We start from the raw sequence: 24153 nt of genomic DNA, 5'->3' as shown, positions 1-24153 counted from the left end.
TGGTGTTAATGGGCTGTCTGCAGGTGGGGCAGTCAAACCATTGGTTATTTTTAGTTCTTTGGGAGTTTCAATTCTGTTGAGGCACAAAATCCAAATGTCAGTGTTAGCGTGTGTGCAACAGTCAGTTATCTTGAATACGCCAATTGAGTCTAATCTGGGTGCAGGATATACATGCAAGCAAGCTCTAGTTGGGTCACTTCCTGTTTTTATATATTCCGAGCAACTCAGTAAAGAAAGATCATAAAATGCTGCATGCTTTTCAGTTGGTGTAGCGTATTTGCAATGAATTCTTTGCTGCCTAATTTCTTTTAAAAAAGAAATGTCAGTTAGTGACCAAAGGTGATTCATAACTTGTTCTTATCCCATTTGTAAAGAATGTCACATTGGTTACATTATTATTTTAATAAAATGATAGTTGATGTATTTAAGGAGAAGCCAGGTACACACATGTAAGAGCAATAAATAGGAGTTCACAAGTAGGTTTACATTAACACTGCAAATGACCGTAGGCAGCACGGTGACACAGTGGTTAGCACAGCTGCCTCTCAGCGCCAGAGACCTGGGTTCAATTCCTGGCTTGGGTCACTGTCTGAGCGGATTTTGCACTTTCTCGTCATGTCTGTGTGGAGTTCCTCTGGGAGATCTGGTTTCCTCCCACAGTCCAGAGTTGTGCAAGTTAGGTTGATTGGCCATGCTAAATTGATCCTTTGTGTCAACGGGATTAGCAGGGTAAATACATGGGGTTATGGGACTAGGGCCTGGGCGGGATTGTGGTTGGTACAGACTCAATGGGCCGAATGGCCCCTGTATGTACTGTAGAGATTTTATTTTAAGTCTCTGAAAATCCCCTAGTCACCATACTCTGGTGCCTGTTCGGCTACACTGAGGAGAATTTAGCACGGCCAATGCACGTAACCAGCATGTCTTTTGGACGGTGGGAGGAAACCCATGGGGAAAATGTGCAGTCTCTTCACCAACAGTGAACGAAGCCAGGAATAGAACCTGAGTCCCTGGCACTGAGGTAGCAGCACTAACCACTGTGCCATCGGGCTGCCCTAAGGGTATGTGAAAGGGGTTTCGATGCAGAGGGATCGGAGGCGGCTTGTGTGGAGCTTAAACACCATGAGGACCAGTTGGACCGAATGGTCTCTCTTTGTGCTCATGTTCTATGAAATTCTATGCCAAATAATCAGTAATAGTTTCAAGAAAATTGTTTGTAGATGTGTTGCGAACTCACAAAGAGCTTTTTGTGCAGTACCAAGCATAGTGGTTACTTAGTAATTAAAGCAACACTGCTTCCATTGAAAAGCAGCTGGCAATCTTTCCCGTTTCCAAAATACCATAAGGGAGTTTATGGTGCCAAGATAAAATGTCACATTACTCCCAACTGCCCCTCCCCACAAGGCTCTTCTTTTAAAAAGAATAAAGTGTGCTTATGATGGTTTCAGCAAATTCACTTCGTTTTCTGCTTTCAAATTTTAATTGTTTTGCCCATAGATTAAATTACGTTAAAAACTCAATGACTCAATATTTTCCATCTCTGTCACTGAACTGGTGTTGGGCACTTACCAAGAACTGGTGGGTGCCAGCCAGGGGTATCCCAATTTACCTTGCTGGCTTACTTTCTGTTGTTTCTGCTGAACAGCTTAAAAATCAGCTGTCCAGCCCTGGGGTGGTGGGGGGGGGGGGGTTGTTCTTCCTGCCGCATCTTAAGTGTTGTATCTCTTTGGAAACCCTGAATGAAAGAGGAAGGTGAAGGAGAAAATGAAGAAAATAACGAGGGCGGGAATTAGCTGGTGAATAAACCAGCAATTCGATGTTAGAGTTACCAGTGGTATGCTGTAATTGTATAACAACATGAGACACTAACACACAGTTTACTTCAAGTGGGGAAAGTCCTAGTAAGATAAAATACCTTCAAAGTCCACAGATGCTTGCTATTGTGTCTGGGGTTTAAAACAAACTCACTTAAGTGCAGAATTGAAAGATAGACTCTAGATTTGTAATATCTTCAAGGCTAACATCACTGGAATCCCAAGGCTGGTACAGCTCTGCTATGCACATTGTAGTACGGTTTGATTAAATACTTCTTTCCTCTTGCTGTCACTACAGGCATGTACCTCATAGTTATTACTAAAAAGCAAAAGATGGGAGAATTGTTCAATCATGCTATTTGGAAAGCAACAGAATACAACATAATTTCCTATAAGAAGACTGTGCTGCACCTAACTGAGACACAGGTAACACATGCATCAAATTCTGTGTTTGAAGTACATACAGGACCAATTGGGTTTCAGCTTCGTTTTCTCTTATTGACTTCATAAGAAATGCACTGTCCCATTTTCACTGCGTAGAATCATAGAATCCCTACAGTGCAGGAGGAGACCAATTGGCCCATCGAGGCCCTATCCCTGTAACCCCCTGTAACCTTGCTAATCCCCCTGACACTAAGGGGCGATTTAGCATGGCCAGTCAACTTAGCCTTTGGAGTGTGGAAGGCAACTGGAACACCTGGAGAAAACACACGAAGACATGGGGAGAATGTGTAAACTCTACAAACACACTCAATGGCTCGAGGCTGGAATTGGACCCGGATCTTTGGTGCTGTGGTAGCAGTGCTAACCGCTTCGCCACCGTGCTGTTCCTGTAATACTTTCCAAAGGATTTAGTTCTCGTGCATGAGCCACAAAAATTGGTGTGCAGGTCTGAGATAAGGTCATATCATTAATCTTTCAGGCTGGCATTATTACATATTCATGTGATGGCAGAAGCTTGGGATAATTGGGTATAATTACCTAGGGCCCGTTATTGCACTCCTATCTGAACTTTGGAAATTGAATCTCTGATCTTCTGACTAATAACCAGATGTTCAACTGAGAGGTCACCTCTTTTGATATTTCTTGGGAGGGTAAAGGACCACTAAGGAATGCTTGTTATATATATGTGTTGCCTTCAGAATGTTGTTACAGCATTTTGCCACATGGTGGCATGCTAAGCTAAGGTTGGGGGGAGGTTGCCCATTACAGTTCTTTCTGAACTGTACATTTGCTTCACAAGTGTCTGAGAGTAAAGTGCAACCATATTCCAGATTTCTAATGTGTTCTGTTTGCTCTGCACTTGGCTCTTCTTTGAACTGTGTAATGTTTTAGTGCTGGATGAGCAGCCTGCTGCCTCCTTCATCAAAATTGCAATTTAATTTCAGCCCAAACTAATGAAATCACCAATCTAGTCTCCCTGCGGATTGTAAGGGTACTGCATAAACGTGCCTAGAGTGGGTATATCTGTCCATCCAAATGCTAATTCAAACGTTTAAACGCGTTATATCAGCTGGCTCGTGCAGTCATGTCTGTTCCAGATGCAAAAATGATCTTAATACAGCTACAACCTGAAATGAATGAGTGTGTCCCAACTAGCAAAGTTCCCTGGTTGTGCAGTTGAACTCTGAGTGGCCTCAGATTCTGTTTACTTATCGCAATTAGACATTCAGGCAGTGAGAATTAATCAAATCTCCACTTCGGCAGTGGATTAATATGTTGTGTACATGGTGTTGTACTCCCAGTCAGCATAAATGCAATTAAAAAGCAAGGTAATCTTTACTGGTATCGCACGTAAGCAGGTCTTAAACTCCTGACCTATTGACACAGAAGCCTGAATGCTCTGAGCCAGATACAGAAAATCAGTTTGAATTCAGCTGCCTTGGTTCCTTCGTTGCTTGGTTTCAGTTGAAACACTAAAGTGAAGGAGTTTATTCAGTGGTGCAACTCAGCCTGTCCTTATTCTATTTTATGTTTGTATGGCTAAGGTATTATGAAAGGCTGGGAATAATATGACATGAGTTCCACCCCACATTCTCCACTTTGTACAAAGGTGGAAAAAGTTTGCCATCAAATGTTGTTTGTTTGTTCTTGTCCAACAGATGCTAGATAACAAGACCTTCCTGGCAATGCTCAACAATGTTCTTAACACTGATGGCTTTTACTTCTCCACGACCTATGACATTACTCACACTTTGCAACGGTTAGCTAACACCAGTCCAGAGTTCCAGGAGATGACTCTGCTGGAAAGGGTAAGGTGGACACTGATCCCATATTCTTTATTCTTCTCTCAATGTGTACGGTCCACTCCACAGTTACAAAGTATGGTGGGAAATACATTTTGCACTCCAGTGCTGCACAAACATTTCTAACATGGGTAGACGGGCATTTTTAAAAATTCATTCGTGAAATGTGCTCGTCATTTGTGAGGACAGCATTTATTATTCTCAGGGTGGTGGTGAGCTGCTGCCTTTAACCCCTCCAGTCCGTGTAGAGGAGATGTTTCTACAATGCTGTTAGGTAGGGAGTTCCAGCAATGAAGAAACAGTGGTATACTCCCAAAGTGTTTTACCTGGGCGGGGAGCCTTTAGTGCTGGTGTTCCCATACATCTACTAGCCTTGACCTGTAGGTAGCTGAGTTTGTAGATTTAGAAGTTGTTTTTGAAGGAGGCTTGGTGAGTTAAGAACATGAGAAATAGGAGCAGGAGTAAGCCATCTAGCCCTTCGAGCCTGCCCCGCCATTCAATAAGATCATGGCTGATCTGTCGTGGCTCAGTTCCACATTCCTGCCCTCTCTCCATAACCCTTAATCCCCTTGCTTATCAAAAACCCATCAACCTGCGTCTTAAAAATATTTAGCGAGGCAGCCTCCACCACTTCAACGGGCAGAGAATTCCAGAGATTCACCACCCTTTGAGTGAAGAAGTTCCTCCTCAACTCCGTTCTAAACCGCACCCCCCCCCCTTATCTTGAGGCTGTGCCCCCTAGTCCTACTGTCCTTTCTGAGCGGGAAGAGTCTCTCCACCTCTATCCTATCCATCCCATTCATCATTACTGCAGTGCAGCTTGTTTAAGACACATGCCTTGCATTGTAGGTGAAGGGAGTGAATGTGTAAAATGGGTGGGGTGCTGATCAAGGAGGCTGCTTTGTCCCAGGTGTTAGAGTTTCTTGAGGGTTGTGGAACTGCACTCGTTCAGACACGGCGGTGTGTGCTGTCCCTCACTCCTGAATCCTGCCTTATAGGTGGTGGAAAGGCTTTGAGGAGTCAGGAGTTAAGTCACTTGCTAGATGCCCAACTTGTAACTTGGGCTTTTAGCACGTTCTTTGTGGTTTTACAGTTAACGTTCCTGGTCAATAGTGACATGGAAGTAGGCTGATGGGGTGGTAATTGGTTGACTGGATTTATCCTAAGGACAGGGCATACCTGGGCAGTTCTTCACATTGATGGACACATGCCAGTGTTATAGCTGTACTGGAACAGCGCCCATGAGCACAAGTCTTTGGCGTTACAAACCAGGATGTCGCATAGAATAAATTGAGTATTAATCAATTTAAAAAATAGAGTAACAAAAAAAAGGTATGAGTACAGCATTCGGTAGTCTTGGGGCCCAGTGGGTAGCATCCCTGCCTGAGTCAGAAGCTCATGGTTCAAATCCTACCCCAGGACATGATGACCAAGCAAGGTGTATTCATAATGTGGTCAAACAAGTTGAGGAGCATCCTTGCAACACACTGCAGGCGGTAAGGGTGGAAAGATTCCTGGTCGGCTATGTGATTGAAATAACGCTGGAGCCTCTACCATCACTATCCAGGCTGCAACACTCATGTAAAAAAATTCAAGTTGTCGCAGCACCGTGGATTTCGAGTGAGCTGCAACACATCCCCATCGTGTCAATACTTTACAATGTCTCTTTTTCCAATGTGGCAATTTTCATTTGTTTGTTATTACATTGCGTAAATGTTTCCTTCGCATTTTGTTCTTTTCACCACATTCCCTGTGCTGCAGGGTACAAGTATTTCACACCAAACAGTAATTGAAAGTTTTGGAATGAAATGAAGTTATGATCCAGAAAGTACTGCAGCAGATGCATATAGTTCCAAACTATACGCAAGTCAAGCAGCTTGTCAAAGGTCACCCCATAATAATGGTGAAACTGAGAGGTGATCTGAGTCCTAACGGTGTAAATGTGACGGATTCGTTCTCAGATGTGTTTGGAATTAGCTGGATTTGATTGCCTGCCCTAACCTGGAGTGATTGGTAACAGCAGCAGCACTGGTGTTTTGCGACTGACCAGGAGTAGATAATCTACCAAGCTCCGAGTTAAGAATGATCCAGCCCTCATTTTTATATTGTGCTTGGGAGTAAGACATGAAGCAATTTTGGCAGCTCGGAGAGGAATGGATTGACTAAGTTGCCAGCCACACATCTGCTTTGCTTGTCTGTCTACCAGACTTGCACTTACATCAACAGTTATTTCACAGATGATGATCCCATGGTACTTGCATATTGGCTTTGTTAAGCCTCTGGACCTGCCATTTAAGCAGCTTGATTTGTTCTGAGAAGTGTTGGTTTTAAGCAAGCTGCTTTTAATATGGGCTATTCTGCAATATCCATGTCAGGAAGCACATAGCAGGGGTAAGCTCATCTTACTGAATGGTAGTATTGCAGCTTTGAACTTCTTAGCATCAAGCCAATGTATCTAATGAAGCAGAGTGAGAGGTGCGGATGTTTATAATGACATTATTCCTGCAGGCAGATCAGCGCTTTGTATGGAATGGACATCTCCTGCGGGAATTTGCTGCACAGCCAGAGGTAAGCCTTTTGCAATATCGTTGGCTTAGAATCGTAAAATGATACGACACAGAAGGACATCATGAAATCTTGCCCAACCTTACGCTGACAGGACAGAGGACTGGTGTGCAATTCATAGTTATCTCTAGAAGCACTCCTAATAGAAAGATAATTCCCTACCTGCATTAATAGTTTAGCTAATGCTGTTAAAGAATCAATTCAGCGTGCATGTCTGTATTGTACAACAATCATAAGAACATAAGAAATAGGAGCAGGAGTAGGCCATCTAGCCCTTCGAGCCTGCCCCGCCATTCAATAAGATCATGGCTGATCTGTTGTGGCTCAGTTCCACTTTCCCGCCCTCTCCCCATAACCCTTAATCCCCTCTCTTATCAAGAACCCATCAACCCGCTTCTTAAAAATATTTAGCGAGGCAGCCTCCACCACTTCAACGGGCAGAGAATTCCAGAGATTCACCACCCTTTGAGTGAAGAAGTTCCTCCTCAACTCCGTTCTAAACCGCCTCCCCTTTATCTTGAGGCTGTGCCCCCTAGTCCTACTGTCTTTTTTGAGCGGGAAGAGTCTCTCCACCTCTATCCTATCCATCCCATTCATCATCATATACGTCTCAATGAGATCTCCCCTCATTCTTCTAAACTCTAACGAGTACAAGCCTAGTTTATTCAGCCTCTCCTCATAGCTCAATCCCCTCAACTCCAGTATCAGCCTAGTAAACCTCCTCTGCACTCCCTCCAGGGCCAAAATATCCTTGCGCAGGTGCGGCGCCCAAAACTGCACACAGTACTCCAGCTGCGGCCTCACCAATGCCCTATACAGCTGCAGCAAGACCTCCCTACTTTTATATTCAATCCCCCTCGCTATGAAGGCCAGCATCCCATTCGCCTTCCTGACCACCTGCTGCACCTGCAAGCTGGGTTTTTGCGACGCATGCACAAGGACCCCGAGGTCCCTCTGCACCGTCGCCTGCTGCAGTTTTTCGCCACGTAAGTAATAGTCCTTCCTACCATTCTTCCTACCAAAGTGGACCACCTCACACTTGCCAACATTAAATTCCATTTGCCATTTCCTGGCCCATTCGCCCAGCCTATCTAGATCCTTCTGCAGACTCTCCACACCCTCCGCACAATTTGCCTTTCCCCCAATCTTGGTGTCATCAGCAAATTTCGACACCCTGCACTCGGTTCCCTCCTCCAGATCATCTATATAAATGGTAAATAGCTGAGGCCCCAGCACCGACCCCTGGGGCACCCCACTAGTCACCAACCGCCAATCCGAATAGCACCCATTGACCCCCACTCTCTGCCTCCTATTTGACAACCAATCCTCTATCCACGCTAACACCCTACCCCCAACTCCATGTCCCCTGACCTTCTGCAATAACCTCTTGTGAGGTACCTTGTCAAACGCCTTCTGAAAATCCAGAAAGATCATATCCACCGGCTCTCCTCTATCCACTGCCCTAGACACATCCTCATAGAACTCCAGTAAATTTGTCAGACACGACTTCCCTTTAACGAAACCGTGTTGCGTCCGCCCTATCAAGCAATTCCCTTCAAGATGCCTCGCAATTTCCTCCTTAATGACGGATTCTAACATTTTACCTACCACAGACGTTAAACTAACCGGCCTATAATTCCCCGCCTTTTGCCTGGCACCCTTCTTAAACAACGGCGTAACATTAGCCGTTTTCCAATCTTCCGGCACTTCCCCGGAATCCAGCGACGTCTGGAAAATAACCACCAAGGCATCCACTATAACCTCCACCATTTCTTTCAGAACCCTCGGATGCATTCCATCTGGTCCTGGGGACTTGTCCACAATCAGCCCCTCCAGTCTGTCGAGCACCACCTCTCTAGTAACAGTAATGTCATTAAGACCCTCCATTCCTACCACCTTTCCATCGCTAACACCCGGCAAATTATTCACGTCCTCCTCCGTGAAGACAGAAACAAAAAAGTTATTCAAGACCTTAGCCATATCCCCATCCCCTACCACTAGCTCCCCTTTCTCATCCTCTAAAGGACCAACGTTCACCCTAGCCAGCCTCTTCCTTTTTATATATTTATAAAAACTCTTGCTATCCTTTTTTATATTAAGTGCTAGCCCAGCCTCATAGCTTCTCCTACCCTCCTTTATCAACTTCTTTGTCAATCTTTGTTGACATTTAAACCTTTCCCAATCCTCTTCTCGCCCACTGCTCTTAGCTACTCTAAATTCCTCCGCTTTTAATTTAACACTTTCCTTCACCTCCTTCGTTATCCACGGCTTATTACCTCTCTTCCTACTGTCCTTTTTAACCATCGGAATAAATTTCTGCTGAGCACCAAGAAAGATCTCCTTAAAGATCCTCCACTGCTCCTCAGCAGACCTACCTTCCAACGCACTCCCCCAGTCCACATTCGCCAATTCTTCTCTCATCCTACCATACTCCCCTCTATTCAAACAAAGGACGCGTGTCCGGGAACCCACTTTCTCCTCCTCCATCTGCACCAGAAACTCCACCATACAATGATCACTCTCTCCAAGAGGATCCTTCACTGCAAGGTCCCTAATTCTACCCGCCTTATTACATAGCACCAGATCCAAGATAGCTCGCTCCCTCGTTGGCTCCAACACACACTGTTCAAGGAAATTATCCCGGCAGCATTCCAAGAACTCCTCCTCGAGCCCACCTCGTCCAACATGGGTCGACCAATCAATATGCAGATTGAAATCTCCCATAACTACTGCCGTCCCATTCCTGCACGCCGCACTTATTTGCATGTTAACAGCCCGCCCCACCTCCAGATCATTATTCGGGGGCCTATAGACGACACCCACCAGCGTCTTCCTCCCTTTGCTGTTCCTAATCTCCACCCACAACGATTCCACGTTCTGCTCTTTGGCTCCGATATCATCCCTTGCTACCACCTTGATACTATCCTTAATCAGCAGAGCTACGCCACCCCCTCTTTCCTCCTGCCTATCCTTCCTAAACACTTGATAGCCCTGTACATTCATCTCCCAGTCCCTGTCACCTTGCAGCCACGTCTCTGTAATGGCCACCAGATCGTATCCATTTGTGTCGATCTGCGCCACCAGCTCATCCACTTTATTCCGAATGCTCTGTGCATTCAGATAAAGTGCCTTCATCCCAGCCTTCACCTGGACCCTATTTGCCGTAACGCCACCAATTGGGACATCCTTGGCCTCTTCCCTTACCTGTACCCTATCCTTAACTTTAGACCTCGTAGCGTCACCTACCCTCGCACCCTCCCCCCCCCCTAATTAGTTTAAAGCCCTGTCTACAGTCCTCTTTACTCGATTCGCCAACACTCTGGTCCCAGCACGATTCAGACCAACCCCATCCCGCCCGAACAAGTCCCACCTACCCCAAAACTGGTGCCAATGCCCCATAAATTCGAACCCATTCCTCCCACACCAATCCCTGAGCCACCCATTCACTTCCTTTATCCTGTCAACCCTACGCCCGTCTGCACTCAGTTCAGGCAGTAGCCCAGAGACGACCACCTTGTCGGTTCTACTTTTTAATTCCATTCCCAGCTTCTCATACTCCCTCCGCAGATCCTCAGTCCGCACTTTGCCTACGTCGCCAGCACCCACGTGTACTACAACGACCGGGTTCTCACCCTCCCACTCCAGGTTCCTCTGCAGCCCAGCTGCGACATCCTGTACCCGAGCACCAGGCAGACAACACACCCTTCTGTGCACTTTGTCATTGTGACAAAGGACAGTGTCAATACTCTTCACCCCACTATCTCCAATCACTACTACGTTCCTTTTCCCCTTCTCTTTGCCTATGTCCTGCTGCATCACTGTACCGTGTGCAGTTTGCTCACCAACCTCACCTGCCTCGTCCTCTTCCAGACTGGAAGCAAGAACCTCAAACCTGTTATGCAGATTAAGAGGCTGAGGCCTCCGCTCCTCACCCCCCTTCCTCCTCCCAGCAGCCCCCTTTTGTCCCTGACCCTTAGATTTAGCCAGTCTAGGGGCACCCTCTCTCCCCCTGATGAGCCTCAGTGTCTGTAGCTCAGAGGCCAGCTCATCCACCTTGAGCTGGAGCTCCTCCAGCAACCTGCACTTACTGCAGACATGGTCACTGGGAAGGACCCTGGGGTCCACCAGTTCCCACATCATACAGAAACCACACATCACATGCCCCTCCATTATTCACTGTAATTTTTTATGGGGAAAAAATTTTTTTCCTTGTTTCTTGCTGTAGTAGTTTGTTTTTTTTCAAACAAACTCACCTGGCCTTTTTCCTTCAAGCCCTTTTTGATATTAAGCCCTATTAACTCACTCTGCTTCCCACTCACTCCGCTGCCCGCTGTCTACACCAGGCCTCCTTTTAAACCTGGCGCTGATTTAAAGCAGGCTGGTCCACAAATGCCTTTTCACCACACCCTCAGAATTCTTAAAGCAGTAAATACAATAAATAAATGCTTTAAACAGTTCTACAAAGAGTAAAGTGCTTTAAACTTATTTTAAACAGGTTTTTAACAGGTAAAATCTTAGCTCTCTCTCTCTGCTCCAGCAAACAATGGAAGGCTTCACCGTGTGGCCCCTTGATAATTAAAGCAGGCTGGTCCACAAATGCCTTTTCACCACACCCTCAGAATTCTTAAAGCAGTAAATACAATAAATAAATGCTTCAATACACTGTATTTACAGTCTTTTCATGTGTGAGGCTGGGACGATTGAGATGAGCAGTGTATTGTTGAGCTAACACCGGGTAAAAGTGGACATGGCAGTGAAATGATCTAGCCAGCATTAGAAATGGGAACCAAGTGAATCAAGATGAACTGTTGTACCCACTTTCCCTTAATGTCATTCTCAACTTGTGGGCTTAGGACAGAGCTGTTAGCATTTATATTACTTCCGCTATTCAAATTTTTGCATTCTCCCTGCGGGTCCATTACTGAATCTTTGCAGAAAGAACACAGTGGCAGCAAGATGCTCCGATTGAGTTATGCAATAAAATATCAAGTGTGGCGTTGGAATCTCCTTATGTTCCAATGAGTAACTAAATATTTTTCTGACACACTTGTAAGAATGTAAATGTTTTGTTACAACAGATTGGTTGGAAAATTACCTGAAGATCACAGCGTTTGTATTGTGCACCTTAAATGATTATCAGCAATTTAGTTCAAAGTTAAGGTTAATAGGCCAGGCGAAATTGCCCTTTAGTGTTGGGGGATTAGCAGGGTAAATATGTGAGGTTACGGGGATGGGGCCTGGTTGGGATTGCTGCCAGTGCAAGCTCAATGGGCCAAAGGGCCTCCTTCTGCCCTGTAGGGATTCTATGATTAAATCCTGATACGTTGAAGAAAGGATGTTGCTTTGTTGAGACTCATCCCACTTAGGGCACCATCCGTTGGTGATGTTTCAATAATCTCATTATTTCTACTGGAATATTGTGCAGGACACATCAATTGTTTCGAGTGCCCACATGCTCCTAATTTCCACACATTTTGTCCCCTTTATCTTACACAGAGAATATGTCTTAACATCTCCCCTTATTGAACACTGGCCACCATTTTTGTTTTTAAAAATTGTCATGCCGTGTTCAAAGTATTGTACTCCCAGTTGCCAGCTAACAGATATTGATATGATCTGCCCAGGCCTAACACGTTCCCAGCTGAGTGCATTTATTGTTATTTTTCTCCCCAACAGCTTCATAGGTTTGCTGTTCCAGTGATTCATGGCTGTATCCTTTTTCAGGCTGGTATTGGAGTGGTGGTTATAGCAATTATAAATCAAAATGCCTGGTCAAAGCTTTAACTGGTGATTGTAAGCGATGTGGCCTTGTTTGTAAAACAACTTTCATCTGTATAGTACTTCATAACCATGGGCTAGTTCGGAATGCTTTACAGCCAGTGAAGAAGGCGTAGTCACTGTTGCAATGTCAGAAATGCGGCAGCCAGTTTGCACACAGCAAGATCCCACAAACAGCAAGGTAATGGATGGATCGTGTGTTTTTTGTGATGTTGACTGGGGATAAATATTGGCCAGGACACTGGGGATAAATTCCCTGCTCCTGTGCCATGGGATCTTTTATATCTATCCGAGCAACAAAGTTAATGGAGTGGTGGGAATGGAGGAACGTTCTAAAAACCAAATGAGATGCATCTTTCTGTTGTGTCACATCTGTGCCACAACAATAATTATGTTGTAATGTCTACATAATAGTATAATATTGTGTATATATATATTAGTATATATCTGTATCCTAGTACTACTGCTTCTATCAGCAGTATATCAGCCTCAGGTAACTTTTCTTTGCTGTTACTGTTCGTCAGAGCTTCATTTCTTGTATTGTTTAGTGTAGGTTCTAAAATTTAAAATTAATGGTGCTTGCATTCCTAATGTCCCTAATGGGACAGCACGGTGGCACAGTGATTAGCACTGCTGCCTCACAGCGCCAGCGACTGGGTTTGATTCCCAGCTTGGGTCACTGTGTGGAGTTTGCATGTTCTCCCTGTGTCTGCGTGGGTTTCCGCCGGGTGCTCCAGTTTCTTCTCTCAATCTAAAGATGTGCGGGGTAGGTTGATTGGCCATGCTAAATTGCTCCTTAGTATCCTGGGATGTGTAGGTTAAAAGGGATTAGTGGCGTAAATATGTGGAGCGATGGGGATAGGGCCTGGGTGGGATTGCAGACTCAATGGGCCATGTAGAGTTTCTATGCTGCTTAACTGTCTCCCTTTCTGTCATTTCCCTTCTCTTAGCTGTCATGTTTACTGTGTGTATTTATACGTTACTGTCTTATACGCCTCCTAATTGGGGAAAGAAATTGCAGCTATTTCAGAATGTGAAGTGGCAGTCACTGCAGAGTCTGTGCTGACTTATTGGATGGAGATTTTATTGAAGAGCTGATTCCTTGTGAATGCCCCTGAATTGATGTCACATCGGAGGAGATATCCTATTACTGCTACTCCACACACAGCTGCCTCTATTTGGCTGACAGATTGAAAATGACATTAATGGGTACCAACACTCTTTATCTTGCCTTTCTCTCTTTTGCATCCTGATTTAGAATCACAGAATCCGTGCGGTGCAGAAGGACGCCATTTGTCCCACCGAGCCTGCACTGGCAACAATCCCATTCTATCCCAGTAACCCCACATATTTACCTGAATAATCCCCCGATACTAAGGTCAATCCACCTAACCCAACACACTATGGGAGGAAATCGGAGCACCCGGAGGAAACGCACGCAGACACAGGGAGAACGTACAAACTCCACACAGTTTGGACCCAAGCCGGGAATTGAACCCGGGTCCCTGGCCCTGTGAAACAGCCATGCTAACCACTGATGTGCTTTTTTTAAAATTAAAGTCATCATAATTTTTTAGTCTAATGGCCATTGCAGATTTCTGTTGTCACAAGTACCCTTCCTGGGACTGGTAACAAGGCAAAAGAGATTAATTGGATCAGTTTGTACAACTTTCTTTAACCATAGGCCAGTTAACAAAGCACTGCTAGTAGTTAATGCTTCCACGTTTCATTTCTATCAACTAACTAATTTAATCTGTAATGGTCATTAAAACGGAAAAAGAATTTTTAATCAAGTTGTAACTGCATGATTCTTAACAACAAGCCACCTTAAACTTATAAAAGCTTCTTATAACCCAGATTAGCTTCCTCACATGTTGTATGGTGCTTCAAGGATTTATTGGGTTGCCCAGCATGTAATTTCAGAAGAGATTTACTTTTTAATTTTTTTTTGAAGTGGAATATTGATCCCTGGAACATTTCAGTGGAACCAGTATTCAAGAAGGGGAAACCTGACAGATTGAGGTCTTTTGTCACCAGTTTTATTTGGAGAGCGCATCATGAAGTCTCTTTGTTTGAAGTACTGATAACTCACTTGAAGCTTTTTCATTTTGAGAGTGTCCCAGAGAAATCATATCACGGTGAAAAAGCGCAGCAATAAGAAACTGTGTAGAATGGTGCACTAAACCTTTGTCTCATCCCTTTTTTTAATCAGAATGTTGAGGCTGTACCCTCTGCTCATTATCTCTGATTAATAACAACTGCACATTAGAGACTTGAATGTTTCCAATGGTGATAGGAGTGCTTTGAGATGTTGTGTTTTGTCACCATTTTGACTCTCACCACCTTTTACAGATGCACCCTGGAAAACACTCTTTCTGGTTGTATCACAGCTTGGTATGGCTCCTGCTCTGCCCAAAACCGTAAGAAGCTACAAAAGGCCATGAACGTAGTCCAATCCATCACGCAAACCACCCTCCCGTACATTAACTCTGTTTACACTTCCTGCTGCCTCAGCAAAGCAGCCAGCATAATTAAGGACCCCATGCACCTCGGACATTCTCTCTTCCAACTTCTTCCATCAGGAAAAAGATACGCAAGTCTGAGGTCACGCGCCAACCGAGTCAAGAACAGCTTCCCTGCTGCTGTCAGACTTTTGAATGGACCTACCTCGCATTAAGTTGTTCTTTCTCTACACCCTAGCTATGACTGTAACACTACGTTCAGCACTCTCTCCTTTCCTTCTCTATGAACGGTATGCTTTGTATAGCGTGCGTGAAACAATACTTTTCACTGTATGCTAATACATGTGACAATAAATCAAATCAAAACTACCAGAGCTTGCCCAGTAGGGGAATATGAAGTGTGTGTGATGATGTAAAGTTGGGATTTTGTGTTTCACTTGGAGGTCAATGGTGGAGGTAATGTGTGCTCTAAGAGCAGTGCTGCAATGGTTGAGTTAATGAGGTATCTGGGAATGGTTAAAAGGGGCCCTGGGGTTAATGGGGGACTTTAAATAAAAGAGTTCCTGGTCTGAAGTTGTTGAACTCAATGCTAATTCCAGAAATCAGTGCCTAATCGGAAAATGAAATATTCATTTATATTTCCTTAACCATCCATTTCTGATCTCAGTCTTGGCTGTGAAACGTTGCAGCATCAATGGAAAATATTTTGACTGGACGATCCTCTCCAGGAGGAGTTGTTTCAGGGCGGGAGTCCGATACTATGTCAGAGGTAAGTAGATAGATCTTGCCGGTGATCAGTTAGCTAAGAGATATTGTATTTTTATCTGTATGACGTCTTTCAAAACACACCTCGGTGTTTGTTTGTTTTTGATCACCGAGACATAAGAGAAACTTTCCGGCTCTGTGACAAGTGCTGAAAGGACCATGATGTTGATCCTTGGTGTCACTGCATAGCGTTACAAGGAATAAAGGAAGCAAATTGGGGTCTTTTGTCCCAAAAGGAAATTGGCTGAGAGGGAATCTTTTCTAAGGTTAGAAGGTGTTCACTGGTATTGATGAGGTACTTTAAAAGGTGCAGTGGAACAAAATGCATGGGCTTAAGCTGGTGAAGATTGATCTAGGTCTGGACGAGGAAAAAGAAACCTGGGTTTTTTAAATTCTTTTATGGGATGTGGATGTCAATGGTTCGGTCAACACTTATTTCCCATCCCTAATTCCCTATCCCTAGTAATAGGCTAAATCCATGCCTTGAAGGGGCATTTAAGAGTCAACCTTATTGCTGTGGATCTGGAGTCACATGTAGACCGGATAAGGATGGCAGATTTTCTTCCCTAAAGGAGCATTACCAAACCAGATAGGTTTTTGCGACGATCGACATTGATTTCATGGTCGTTGTCAGACTTTTAATTCCAGATTTGTAGTGAATTCATATGCTGTGAAGGGATTCGTACCTGGATCCCAAGAACATTACCCTTGGTCTCTTGAATACTAGTCCAGTGACAATAGCATGATGCCACTGCCTCCATTTGTCGAGGTGCTTTTTTTTTTGCTTCATTTAAGATCCACCCCTTAGCTGAAGGGACAAAATCAGGGTCTAGATTTTTCTGTAGCAATCCCAACAGTGCCTATTAATCTTAACATGAGATACAGGCTCGATTATAAATTGGAAAGTGAAACATTTACATTTTGTTTTCTTGAATGGATGAGTTAAGTTCCACCATAAAGAATCCCTCATATGTGTTTCACGATTTTGTTTCAAGCGAGTGTTGGTTACCATTGTACTATGCAATATTAAGTTAGCAGTGTAGGTTTGTGCTCTTGAGTTCCAGTTTAAAGTTAAAGTTTATTTATTAGTCATAAGTAGGCTTACATTAACATTGCAATGAAGTCACTGTGAAAATCCCCTAGCTTGCTACAACCAAACACAAGCAGTTGGTTAGTCCTAAGGCCAGGTTTTCTCACCAGGAATCAGTGCATGTATGAGGAAGGAAAGTCAACTACCGCTGGGGGAAAAAAGGCATTTTCTATTGAAGCTTCTTGTCTTGCACTCACCAGGACATTTCACAAAATAACAAATCCAACAAATGTATGCTGTATGAGAAAAGTATGCTGGTTGGTGGACTCTGGTAGAGGTATTGCCATGGAGAATGTTAACGAGTATTGGTCATGTATTTCAGTGCAAATTGTGCACGGCCATGAAACAATTTTTCCTCAATTTTTTGTAAATCAGTCCTTTCATATGAACTTTGTGATTTGTTCTCTGAATGGTGCTTAAGTTTATATCTACAGCTAAGTTTAGGATTCCAATTTCTGTACAGCAAGATTCATTGACCGAAGATGTGTACCATTGTTGCTCAGTCTGTAGAGAGACCTACATTTGCTACATGAATTACACTCCCATCTGTGTGACCAGTTATTACATTTGCGTTTAAGTTCCCGGTTGTCAACTTGGTACTTTTTCCAATTGCTCTTGGACCAGCGTAGGCTTTTCTATTCCTGTTTTGTCTCCCCTTTTCAGGTCATTTAGCAAATTGAAATGAGATGCATTGGAGAAAATAAGAATTATTAGAGGTTAGATCTTCATGTAAGTTGTCAATTTAGTTGAGAAGCATAACTAGCAATTTAAATTGGATAATTAATTTTAAGCACGAGTTTGTAATAGAGTTTCACGTTTGAACTTTATCAGGTATTGACTCTGAAGGACATGCTGCAAACTTTGTAGAGACGGAGCAAATAGTACAATACAATGGTTATAAGGCATCATTTGTACAGGTATGTCACTGCCACTGTCTGTTGAGTTTATGTGACAGCAAAACTTGGATTTCATCAGTGTTTTAAAATGAAAATCATTCTATCAAACTTCCCAAATGGCAATGGAAAATTAACACTTGGCCTATAAATGGACAGGTGGAGAGGGATGACCAAAGGTTTTGGCAAAAAGATGGGTTTTGAGGAGGCTTAAAGGAGGAAAGCGAGGGCCACAGCGTGCGGGCGGCATGGTAGCACAGTGGTTAGCACTGCTGCTTCACAGCTCCAGGGTCCTGGGTTCGATTCCTGGCTCGGGTCACTGTCTGTGTGGAGTTTGCACATTCTCCTCGTGTCTGCATGGGTTTCCTCTGGGTACTCTGGTTTCCTCCCACAGTCCAAAGATGTGCGGGTTAGGTTGATTGGCCATGCAAAGAAATTGCCTCTTAATGTCCAGGGATGCGTAGGTTAGAGGGATTAGTGGGTATAATATGTAGGGATATGGGGATGGGATTGTGTTCAGTGCAGACTCGATGGGCTGAAGGGCCTCTTTCTGCACTGTATGATTCTAGGAGTTCAGGAGATTGCAACCACAGCCACTGTTTTATTACAAATTGTGAGGTATAGTGAGACAATAGCTTGCATTTAATAGGCAGCTTTTTAAAGGGGAAGGGTTCTTTTCCTCAAATTTATAATCAAATGGCTGTCAAGTCCTAGAAAATATTAGGGGTGGATAACTAAAATTGTGATCTGAGAGGTGGGCTTTAACAAAGCTTTCTAAAAAGACGAGGGAGTTGGCGAACCAGAGAGGTTTAGAGGGAAAATTCCAGAGCGCGTGGCTTAGACTGCTCAAGTCACAGCCAGTGAAAATGGGGTGAAGAGAGTGGGGAATGTGTAAGGGGCCAGAGTTGTAGAATTGCAAAGTTCTAGGAAGGGTGCAATGCAGAAGACAGGGAGGCCACAAAGGGATTTAAACACCAGGCTGAGAATCTAATGTGTTGGGGACTGGGAAACCAATGTATGTTAGCACGCAGAGAGGTGATGGCTGAAAGGCAACTGGTTGCAGAAATGGATGCAGGTAGTAGCATTCAGGATGAACTGAAGTTTTTGGAAGATTGGAAAGCTGCCCAGGAGCATGTTAGAACTGTCAAATCTGGAAGTTACAGAAATGTGCATGATGGCTTTGGCAGGCAGCAAGAATAGTGGTCATGGGTTCAAGAGAGGGTGGTGGAGAGTTGGAACTTGGTTTGTAGTATAAGTGTTGTGGGTACAGTACACGGTGCCCAATTAAGTTGCTCAAAACCTCTTAATACCTCATTTGACTTGATGTCAAATTCTCTTTAGATGCTCCTGTGAGGCACTTTAAAGATATGATATAAATTTAATTTGTCGCTGAACTCCAGGTAACTAGTTTGTTCTGGTGCGTGGGGCTGACTCTTAGAGTCAGACGCTGACTCTGACATTGAGTCGATGTGGATCTGGAAAGAAAGATTGTTTACTGAGAAAAACCACTAATTTTTCCCATTATTTACGTTCATTAAAAGGTGTAATGGATGATGGGAAATAAAGGAATATAGTTGATGCTTGAGAGCTGTTTCATTTATGATTTTTAATAAATCATTTTAGTATGTTTACCAGTAAAAATACTTGAAGCTGAGAATACAGAAAAGATTTACCAGGATGTTGCCTGGCATGGAGGGCATCAGCTGTGAGAAACTTGATTTATTCTCACTGGAACGACGGACGTTGAGGGGCAACCTGACAGAAGTCTACAAGATTGAGGGGCATAGAGACAGTGGATAGTCAGAAGCTTTTTCCCAGGGTGGAAGAGTCAATTACTCAAAGGCTTAAGGTGAGAGGGGCAAGGTTTAAAGGAGATGTACAAAACAAGCTTTATACACAGAGGGTGGTGGGTGCCAGGTGGGGTAGTAGAAGCAGATACGATAGTGACTTTTAAGGGGCGTATTGACAAATACATGAATAGGATGGGAATAGAGGGATATGGTTCTCAGAAGGGTAGGGGGCTTTAGTCCAGCTGAGCAGGCTTGGAGGGCCAAAGGCCCTATTCCTGTGCTGTAATTTTCTTTGTTCTTTGTTCCTCAGTACTGTAGAAGGGGATAGTTAAAGGCTGCCAGATGTTGAATAAATTTCTCTTTCTCTTCCTCCCCCACCCTTGTTTTCAAGACTCGAGGATCAATTCCCTTTTTCTGGTCACAAAGGCCAAACCTGAGATACAAACCAAAGCCTCAGATCAGTAAATCCATGAACCATGTGAGTACATTTGAAAACACAAGTTTCCGTAAGGAGCCTGTTGTCATACAGTTAGAGAAGAGTTTACTGTGCTAGTGAGTGTGTCTCTGCAGGTTTCCTTTGTACCAATAAAAGCAAATGACTGCAGGTGCTGGAACCTGAAAGCAAAAGAGAAAATGCTGGAAAATTTCAGCAGGTCTGGCAGCAACTGTAAGGAGGGAAAAGAGCTGACGTTTCGAGTACAGATGAACCTTTGTCAAAGTTTGCGCTTTGACAAAGGGTCATCTGGACTCGAAACATCAGCTCTTTCCTCTCCTTACAGATGCTGCCAGACCTGCTGGGATTTTCCACTGTTTTGGTTCCTTTGTACCAATGTTCACTTCGAACACAATGAATGTGCAGATTTTTTTGGCAGAACTTCAGTCGCCAATTAAGTCTCAAATCCATTAGTTACTTGGAAAAATCACAGAATTTGTGTCGCCAGCCACGCAGCTCAAGCTGTGCAAAAACCTGCTATTAAACCATACTATTTAAAGAAATTGAGTGTTCACTAAAAACTAGAATGTAACATATTGGATAGTATTTCGTTTTCCAATTGGTGAGGTTACACGTGTAGTATTCTTCCTAGTGCTGATTTTTAAGGTGTTAAAGAGATCGGATGTCAAATGTTAAAAATAGGGCAAGTGATTTCTTTTTGCTCAGAAACTGGCATTTTCACTCCCTCCAGAATGTACCTGGGCAGCAAGTTGTGCTCCACATGGTAAGTGTAGAAGTTTGCAGAATGTATTATCGTGCTGTGTCATATTGCTTGTCCTATCAGTAACCACCTCAGCCATAGAGAGCAGTTTTTTTTTTAGCGCTTTAGTGCACGATGTAGATTATTGATGCTTTTGACTGGGTTTTGTTTGTCAAAAGTGGATTGTAAGTGTCATTTTAATTTTGATTTCAGATGGATGGCTTTCAAAGGCATTTTGATTCGCAGCTCATTAGTTATGGGAAGCAAGTGATCATTAACTTGGTATGTCTTATTTTTGACAAATGTGCCTTCATACTGTAATGTGAACTCTTTGTCATTTGGACACACTGTTTTAATACTTACACTTTTACAGGTTGACCAGAAGGGTCCTGAAAAATCCCTTGAACAGGTTTTCTCCAAAATGGCTTCGAGCTTGGGCAATGGGATGGTTAAGTAAGTTTCCATGCTCTTGTATAATGGCATCGTGCTATTAACCTTTGCTTCTATTTAAGAACATGGTTAGAATTGACTTGGGCAATTGCAGTTTCCTAAAAGAAAAGCCAAAGTGCTGCTGCCTCACAGCACCAGGGAACCAGGTTCAATTCTGGCACAGGGTCACTGTCTGTGTGGGGTTTGCACATTCTCCCTGTGTCTGTGTGGGTTTCCCCCTGGTGCTCCGGTTTCCTCTCTCAGTTGAAAGATGTGCCGGTTAGGTTGATTGGCCATGCTAAATTGACCCTTAGTGTTGGGGGATTAGCAGGGTAAATATGTGGGATTATGGGGAAAGGGCCTGGGTGGGATCATGGTCGGTGCAGACTTGATGGGCCAAATGGCCTTGTTCTGCACTGTAGGGATTCTATGGTTCTCTGAGGCTGGAAGCCTGAATTAAAAATAAAGTGCTGGAATGGGCGGAACAGTGGTTAGCACCGCCTCTCTCAGCGCCAGGGACCCGAGTTCGATTCCCAGCTTGGGTGACTGTCTATGTGGAGTCTGCACGTTCTCCCCATGTCTGCGTGGGTTTCCTCTGGGTGCTCAGATTTCCTTCCAAAAGACGTGCTGGTTAGGTGTGTTGGCCATGCTAAATTCTCCTTCCCTGTACCCGAACAGGGGCTAGAGTGTGGTGACCAAGCGGGATTTTCACAGTAACTTCATTTCAGTGTTAATATAAGCCGCCTAATGATGCTAATAAATAAACTTCAAAACCTTAAACTCCGCACTTCTGGAAGCACTTGTGAAGAGAGAACAGAGCTAACGTTTCGAGTCTGTATGACTCTTCAGAGCTGAAGAGGATGGAACCAGGTGGATTAGATAGTTGGGGGAGGGGGCATGTGGAGAAGGTGAGGCTATGGGTCCCACATGGGCCCCAGTTATGCCTAAAAATCAGAAGCAAGGTGGAGGCAAATTGAAATAACACGATATAAATTAAGCCAACACAACTATTTTGTAAATGAGTTCAATCCCTTCCTGTCAAAATCTTGTTCCCTCGCCATCAACTCCACCTCACTCCCAGATAACTGTGAGAAGCTAAATCGGGCTGTTGCCTACCTTGGTATCACATTTCATCACTGGATTGTTTTTCTAACCACTGTCATTAAGACTGCCTATTCTAAACTGTATAAAACCTGGGTTCGATTCCTGGCTTGGATCACTGTCTGTGCGGAGTTTGCACATTCTCCTCGTGTCTGCGTGGGTTTCCTTTGGGTGCTCCGTTTGCTCCCACAGTCCAAAGATGAGCGGGTTAGGTTGATTAGCCGCGCTAAAATTGTTCCTTAGTGCCCTGAGATGTGTAGGCTAAAAGGACTAGCGGGTAAATATAGAGAGATATTGGGGTAGGGCCTGGGTGAGTGGTCGGTGCAGATTCGATGGGCCAAATGGCCTCTTTCTGCACAGTAGGGTTTCTGTGATTCTAAAACCGCTCAGCTCTGCCTCAGCTCATCAACTGAAAGCCTCATCCATGCTTTATCTCTTGAATTGACCCATCCTTGCTGACTGCTGATATTCTACCTTCTATAAATTTGAGCTCACCTAAAACTCTGATGACCATGTCCTTCCTTGAATCAAGTCCCTTTCATCTATCACCCCTGTGCTTGTTGACTTACATTGTCCCCTCTGGTTAAGCAATGTCTCAATTTTTAAAATTCTCATCCTTGTTTTCAAATCCCCCCATGGCCTGATCTTTGAAATTTCCTCCAGCCCTTCAACCCTATGAAATCATAGAAACCTACAGTGCAGAAGGAGGCCATTCAGCCCATCAAATTTGCACTGACCGCAATCTCACCCAGTCCCCATAACCCCATATATTTACCTTAGCTAGTCCCCCTGACCCTAAGGGGCAATTAGCATAGCCAATCCACCTAACCAGAACCTGGACTTTGGAGGAAACCCTCTGATATGGGGAGACAATACAAACTCCACACAAGGCAGTGACCCAACCTGTGTCCCCTGACGCTGTGAGGCAGCAGTGCCAGACACTATGCCACCCCAGAATTTTCTGCACTCTTCCAATTCTGATATTAACATTCCTTATTTTAATCGCTCCATCATTGGAGGCCATGCCTTCAGCTGCCGAGTCCCAAATATCTGGAATTCCCTCCCTAAATATCTCTGCCTATTCGTTCTCTTTCCTCCTTTAAGTTGCCCCTTAAAACTTACTACTTTGGTCGCTGTCTCCTTATGTCTCGGTGTCAAATTTTGTTTTATAACGCTTCTGTGCAGTACCTGGGCACATTTAACAATATTAATTCTGCTATATAAATACAAGTTATTGCCAATGTTTATGTTCAGCTTGAGCATTATAAGAATATAAGAACATAAGAAATAGGAGCAGGAGTAGGCCATCCAGCCCTTCGAGCCTGCCCCGCCATTCAATAAGATCATGGCTGATCTGTCGCTGCTCAGTTCCACTTTCCCGCCCTCTCCCCATAACCCTTAATCCCCTCTCCTATCAAAAACCCATCATCCTCCCACCTTTAGACCTATCAGCATAACTTTCTATTCTTTTCTGCTTCCTGTACTTACTACTTAATGCATTTGTACAAATTGCCTGTTCTGCTTCTTATGATGGGGCATTCCATGTCCTATCCGCGATGAAATTCTCAGTGGGGAGCTTTCCACTCAGTCTGTTTCACTCTGGTCTAATTACTGGAAATCTATTATTATTTTGCTAAGATGTGGAGATGTTGGACTGGGGTGGGCACAGTAAGAAGTCTCTCAACATCAGTTAAAGGCCAACAGGTTTATTTGATATTGCGAGCTTTTGGAGCGCTGCTCCTTCATCAGGCAAGTGGAGAGTTGTGTTCAAAACAGGGCATATATAGACAAAGAACCAACTGCAAGACAATGGTTGGAATGCAAGTCTTTACAGGTAATCAAATCTTTACAGGTACAGACATTACAAGCGGAGAGAGGGATAATTACAGCTTGGGTGTGAATTGAGCCCAATTCTCTACTCACTTGATGAAGGAGCAGTGCTTTGAAAGCGTGTGATACCAAATAAACCTATTGGACTATAACCTGATATTGTGAGACGACTTACTTTGCAAAGGTTATGCCAAAAC

At 44.0% G+C, this 24153-nt stretch overlaps 1 protein-coding gene across 2 annotated transcripts in view; it reads left to right on the top strand.

Annotated features, from left to right (window-relative positions):
• The window catches only part of sacm1lb (SAC1 like phosphatidylinositide phosphatase b), a 55589-nt gene that overhangs the window by 21345 nt on the left and 10091 nt on the right, over positions 1 to 24153 (top strand). Inside the window, exons 4-13 of one of the 2 annotated variants that reach the window (XM_080201811.1) lie at positions 2113 to 2240; positions 3917 to 4066; positions 6569 to 6628; positions 12302 to 12335; positions 15533 to 15634; positions 17552 to 17637; positions 19795 to 19881; positions 20588 to 20620; positions 20810 to 20878; positions 20970 to 21049. In XM_080201811.1, the coding sequence (XP_080057937.1) occupies positions 2113 to 2240; positions 3917 to 4066; positions 6569 to 6628; positions 12302 to 12335; positions 15533 to 15634; positions 17552 to 17637; positions 19795 to 19881; positions 20588 to 20620; positions 20810 to 20878; positions 20970 to 21049 (829 nt within the window). The remainder of the gene's footprint in view (positions 1 to 2112; positions 2241 to 3916; positions 4067 to 6568; positions 6629 to 12301; positions 12336 to 15532; positions 15635 to 17551; positions 17638 to 19794; positions 19882 to 20587; positions 20621 to 20809; positions 20879 to 20969; positions 21050 to 24153) is intronic. The other variant, XM_080201819.1, reaches the window with a different exon arrangement.

Source organism: Carcharhinus amblyrhynchos, chromosome 2 (genome assembly GCF_965287045.1).
Source record: "Carcharhinus amblyrhynchos chromosome 2, sCarAmb.v2.hapA, whole genome shotgun sequence".
Lineage (NCBI taxonomy): Eukaryota > Metazoa > Chordata > Chondrichthyes > Carcharhiniformes > Carcharhinidae > Carcharhinus > Carcharhinus amblyrhynchos.
This window is presented reverse-complemented; position numbering and strand designations above follow the sequence as displayed.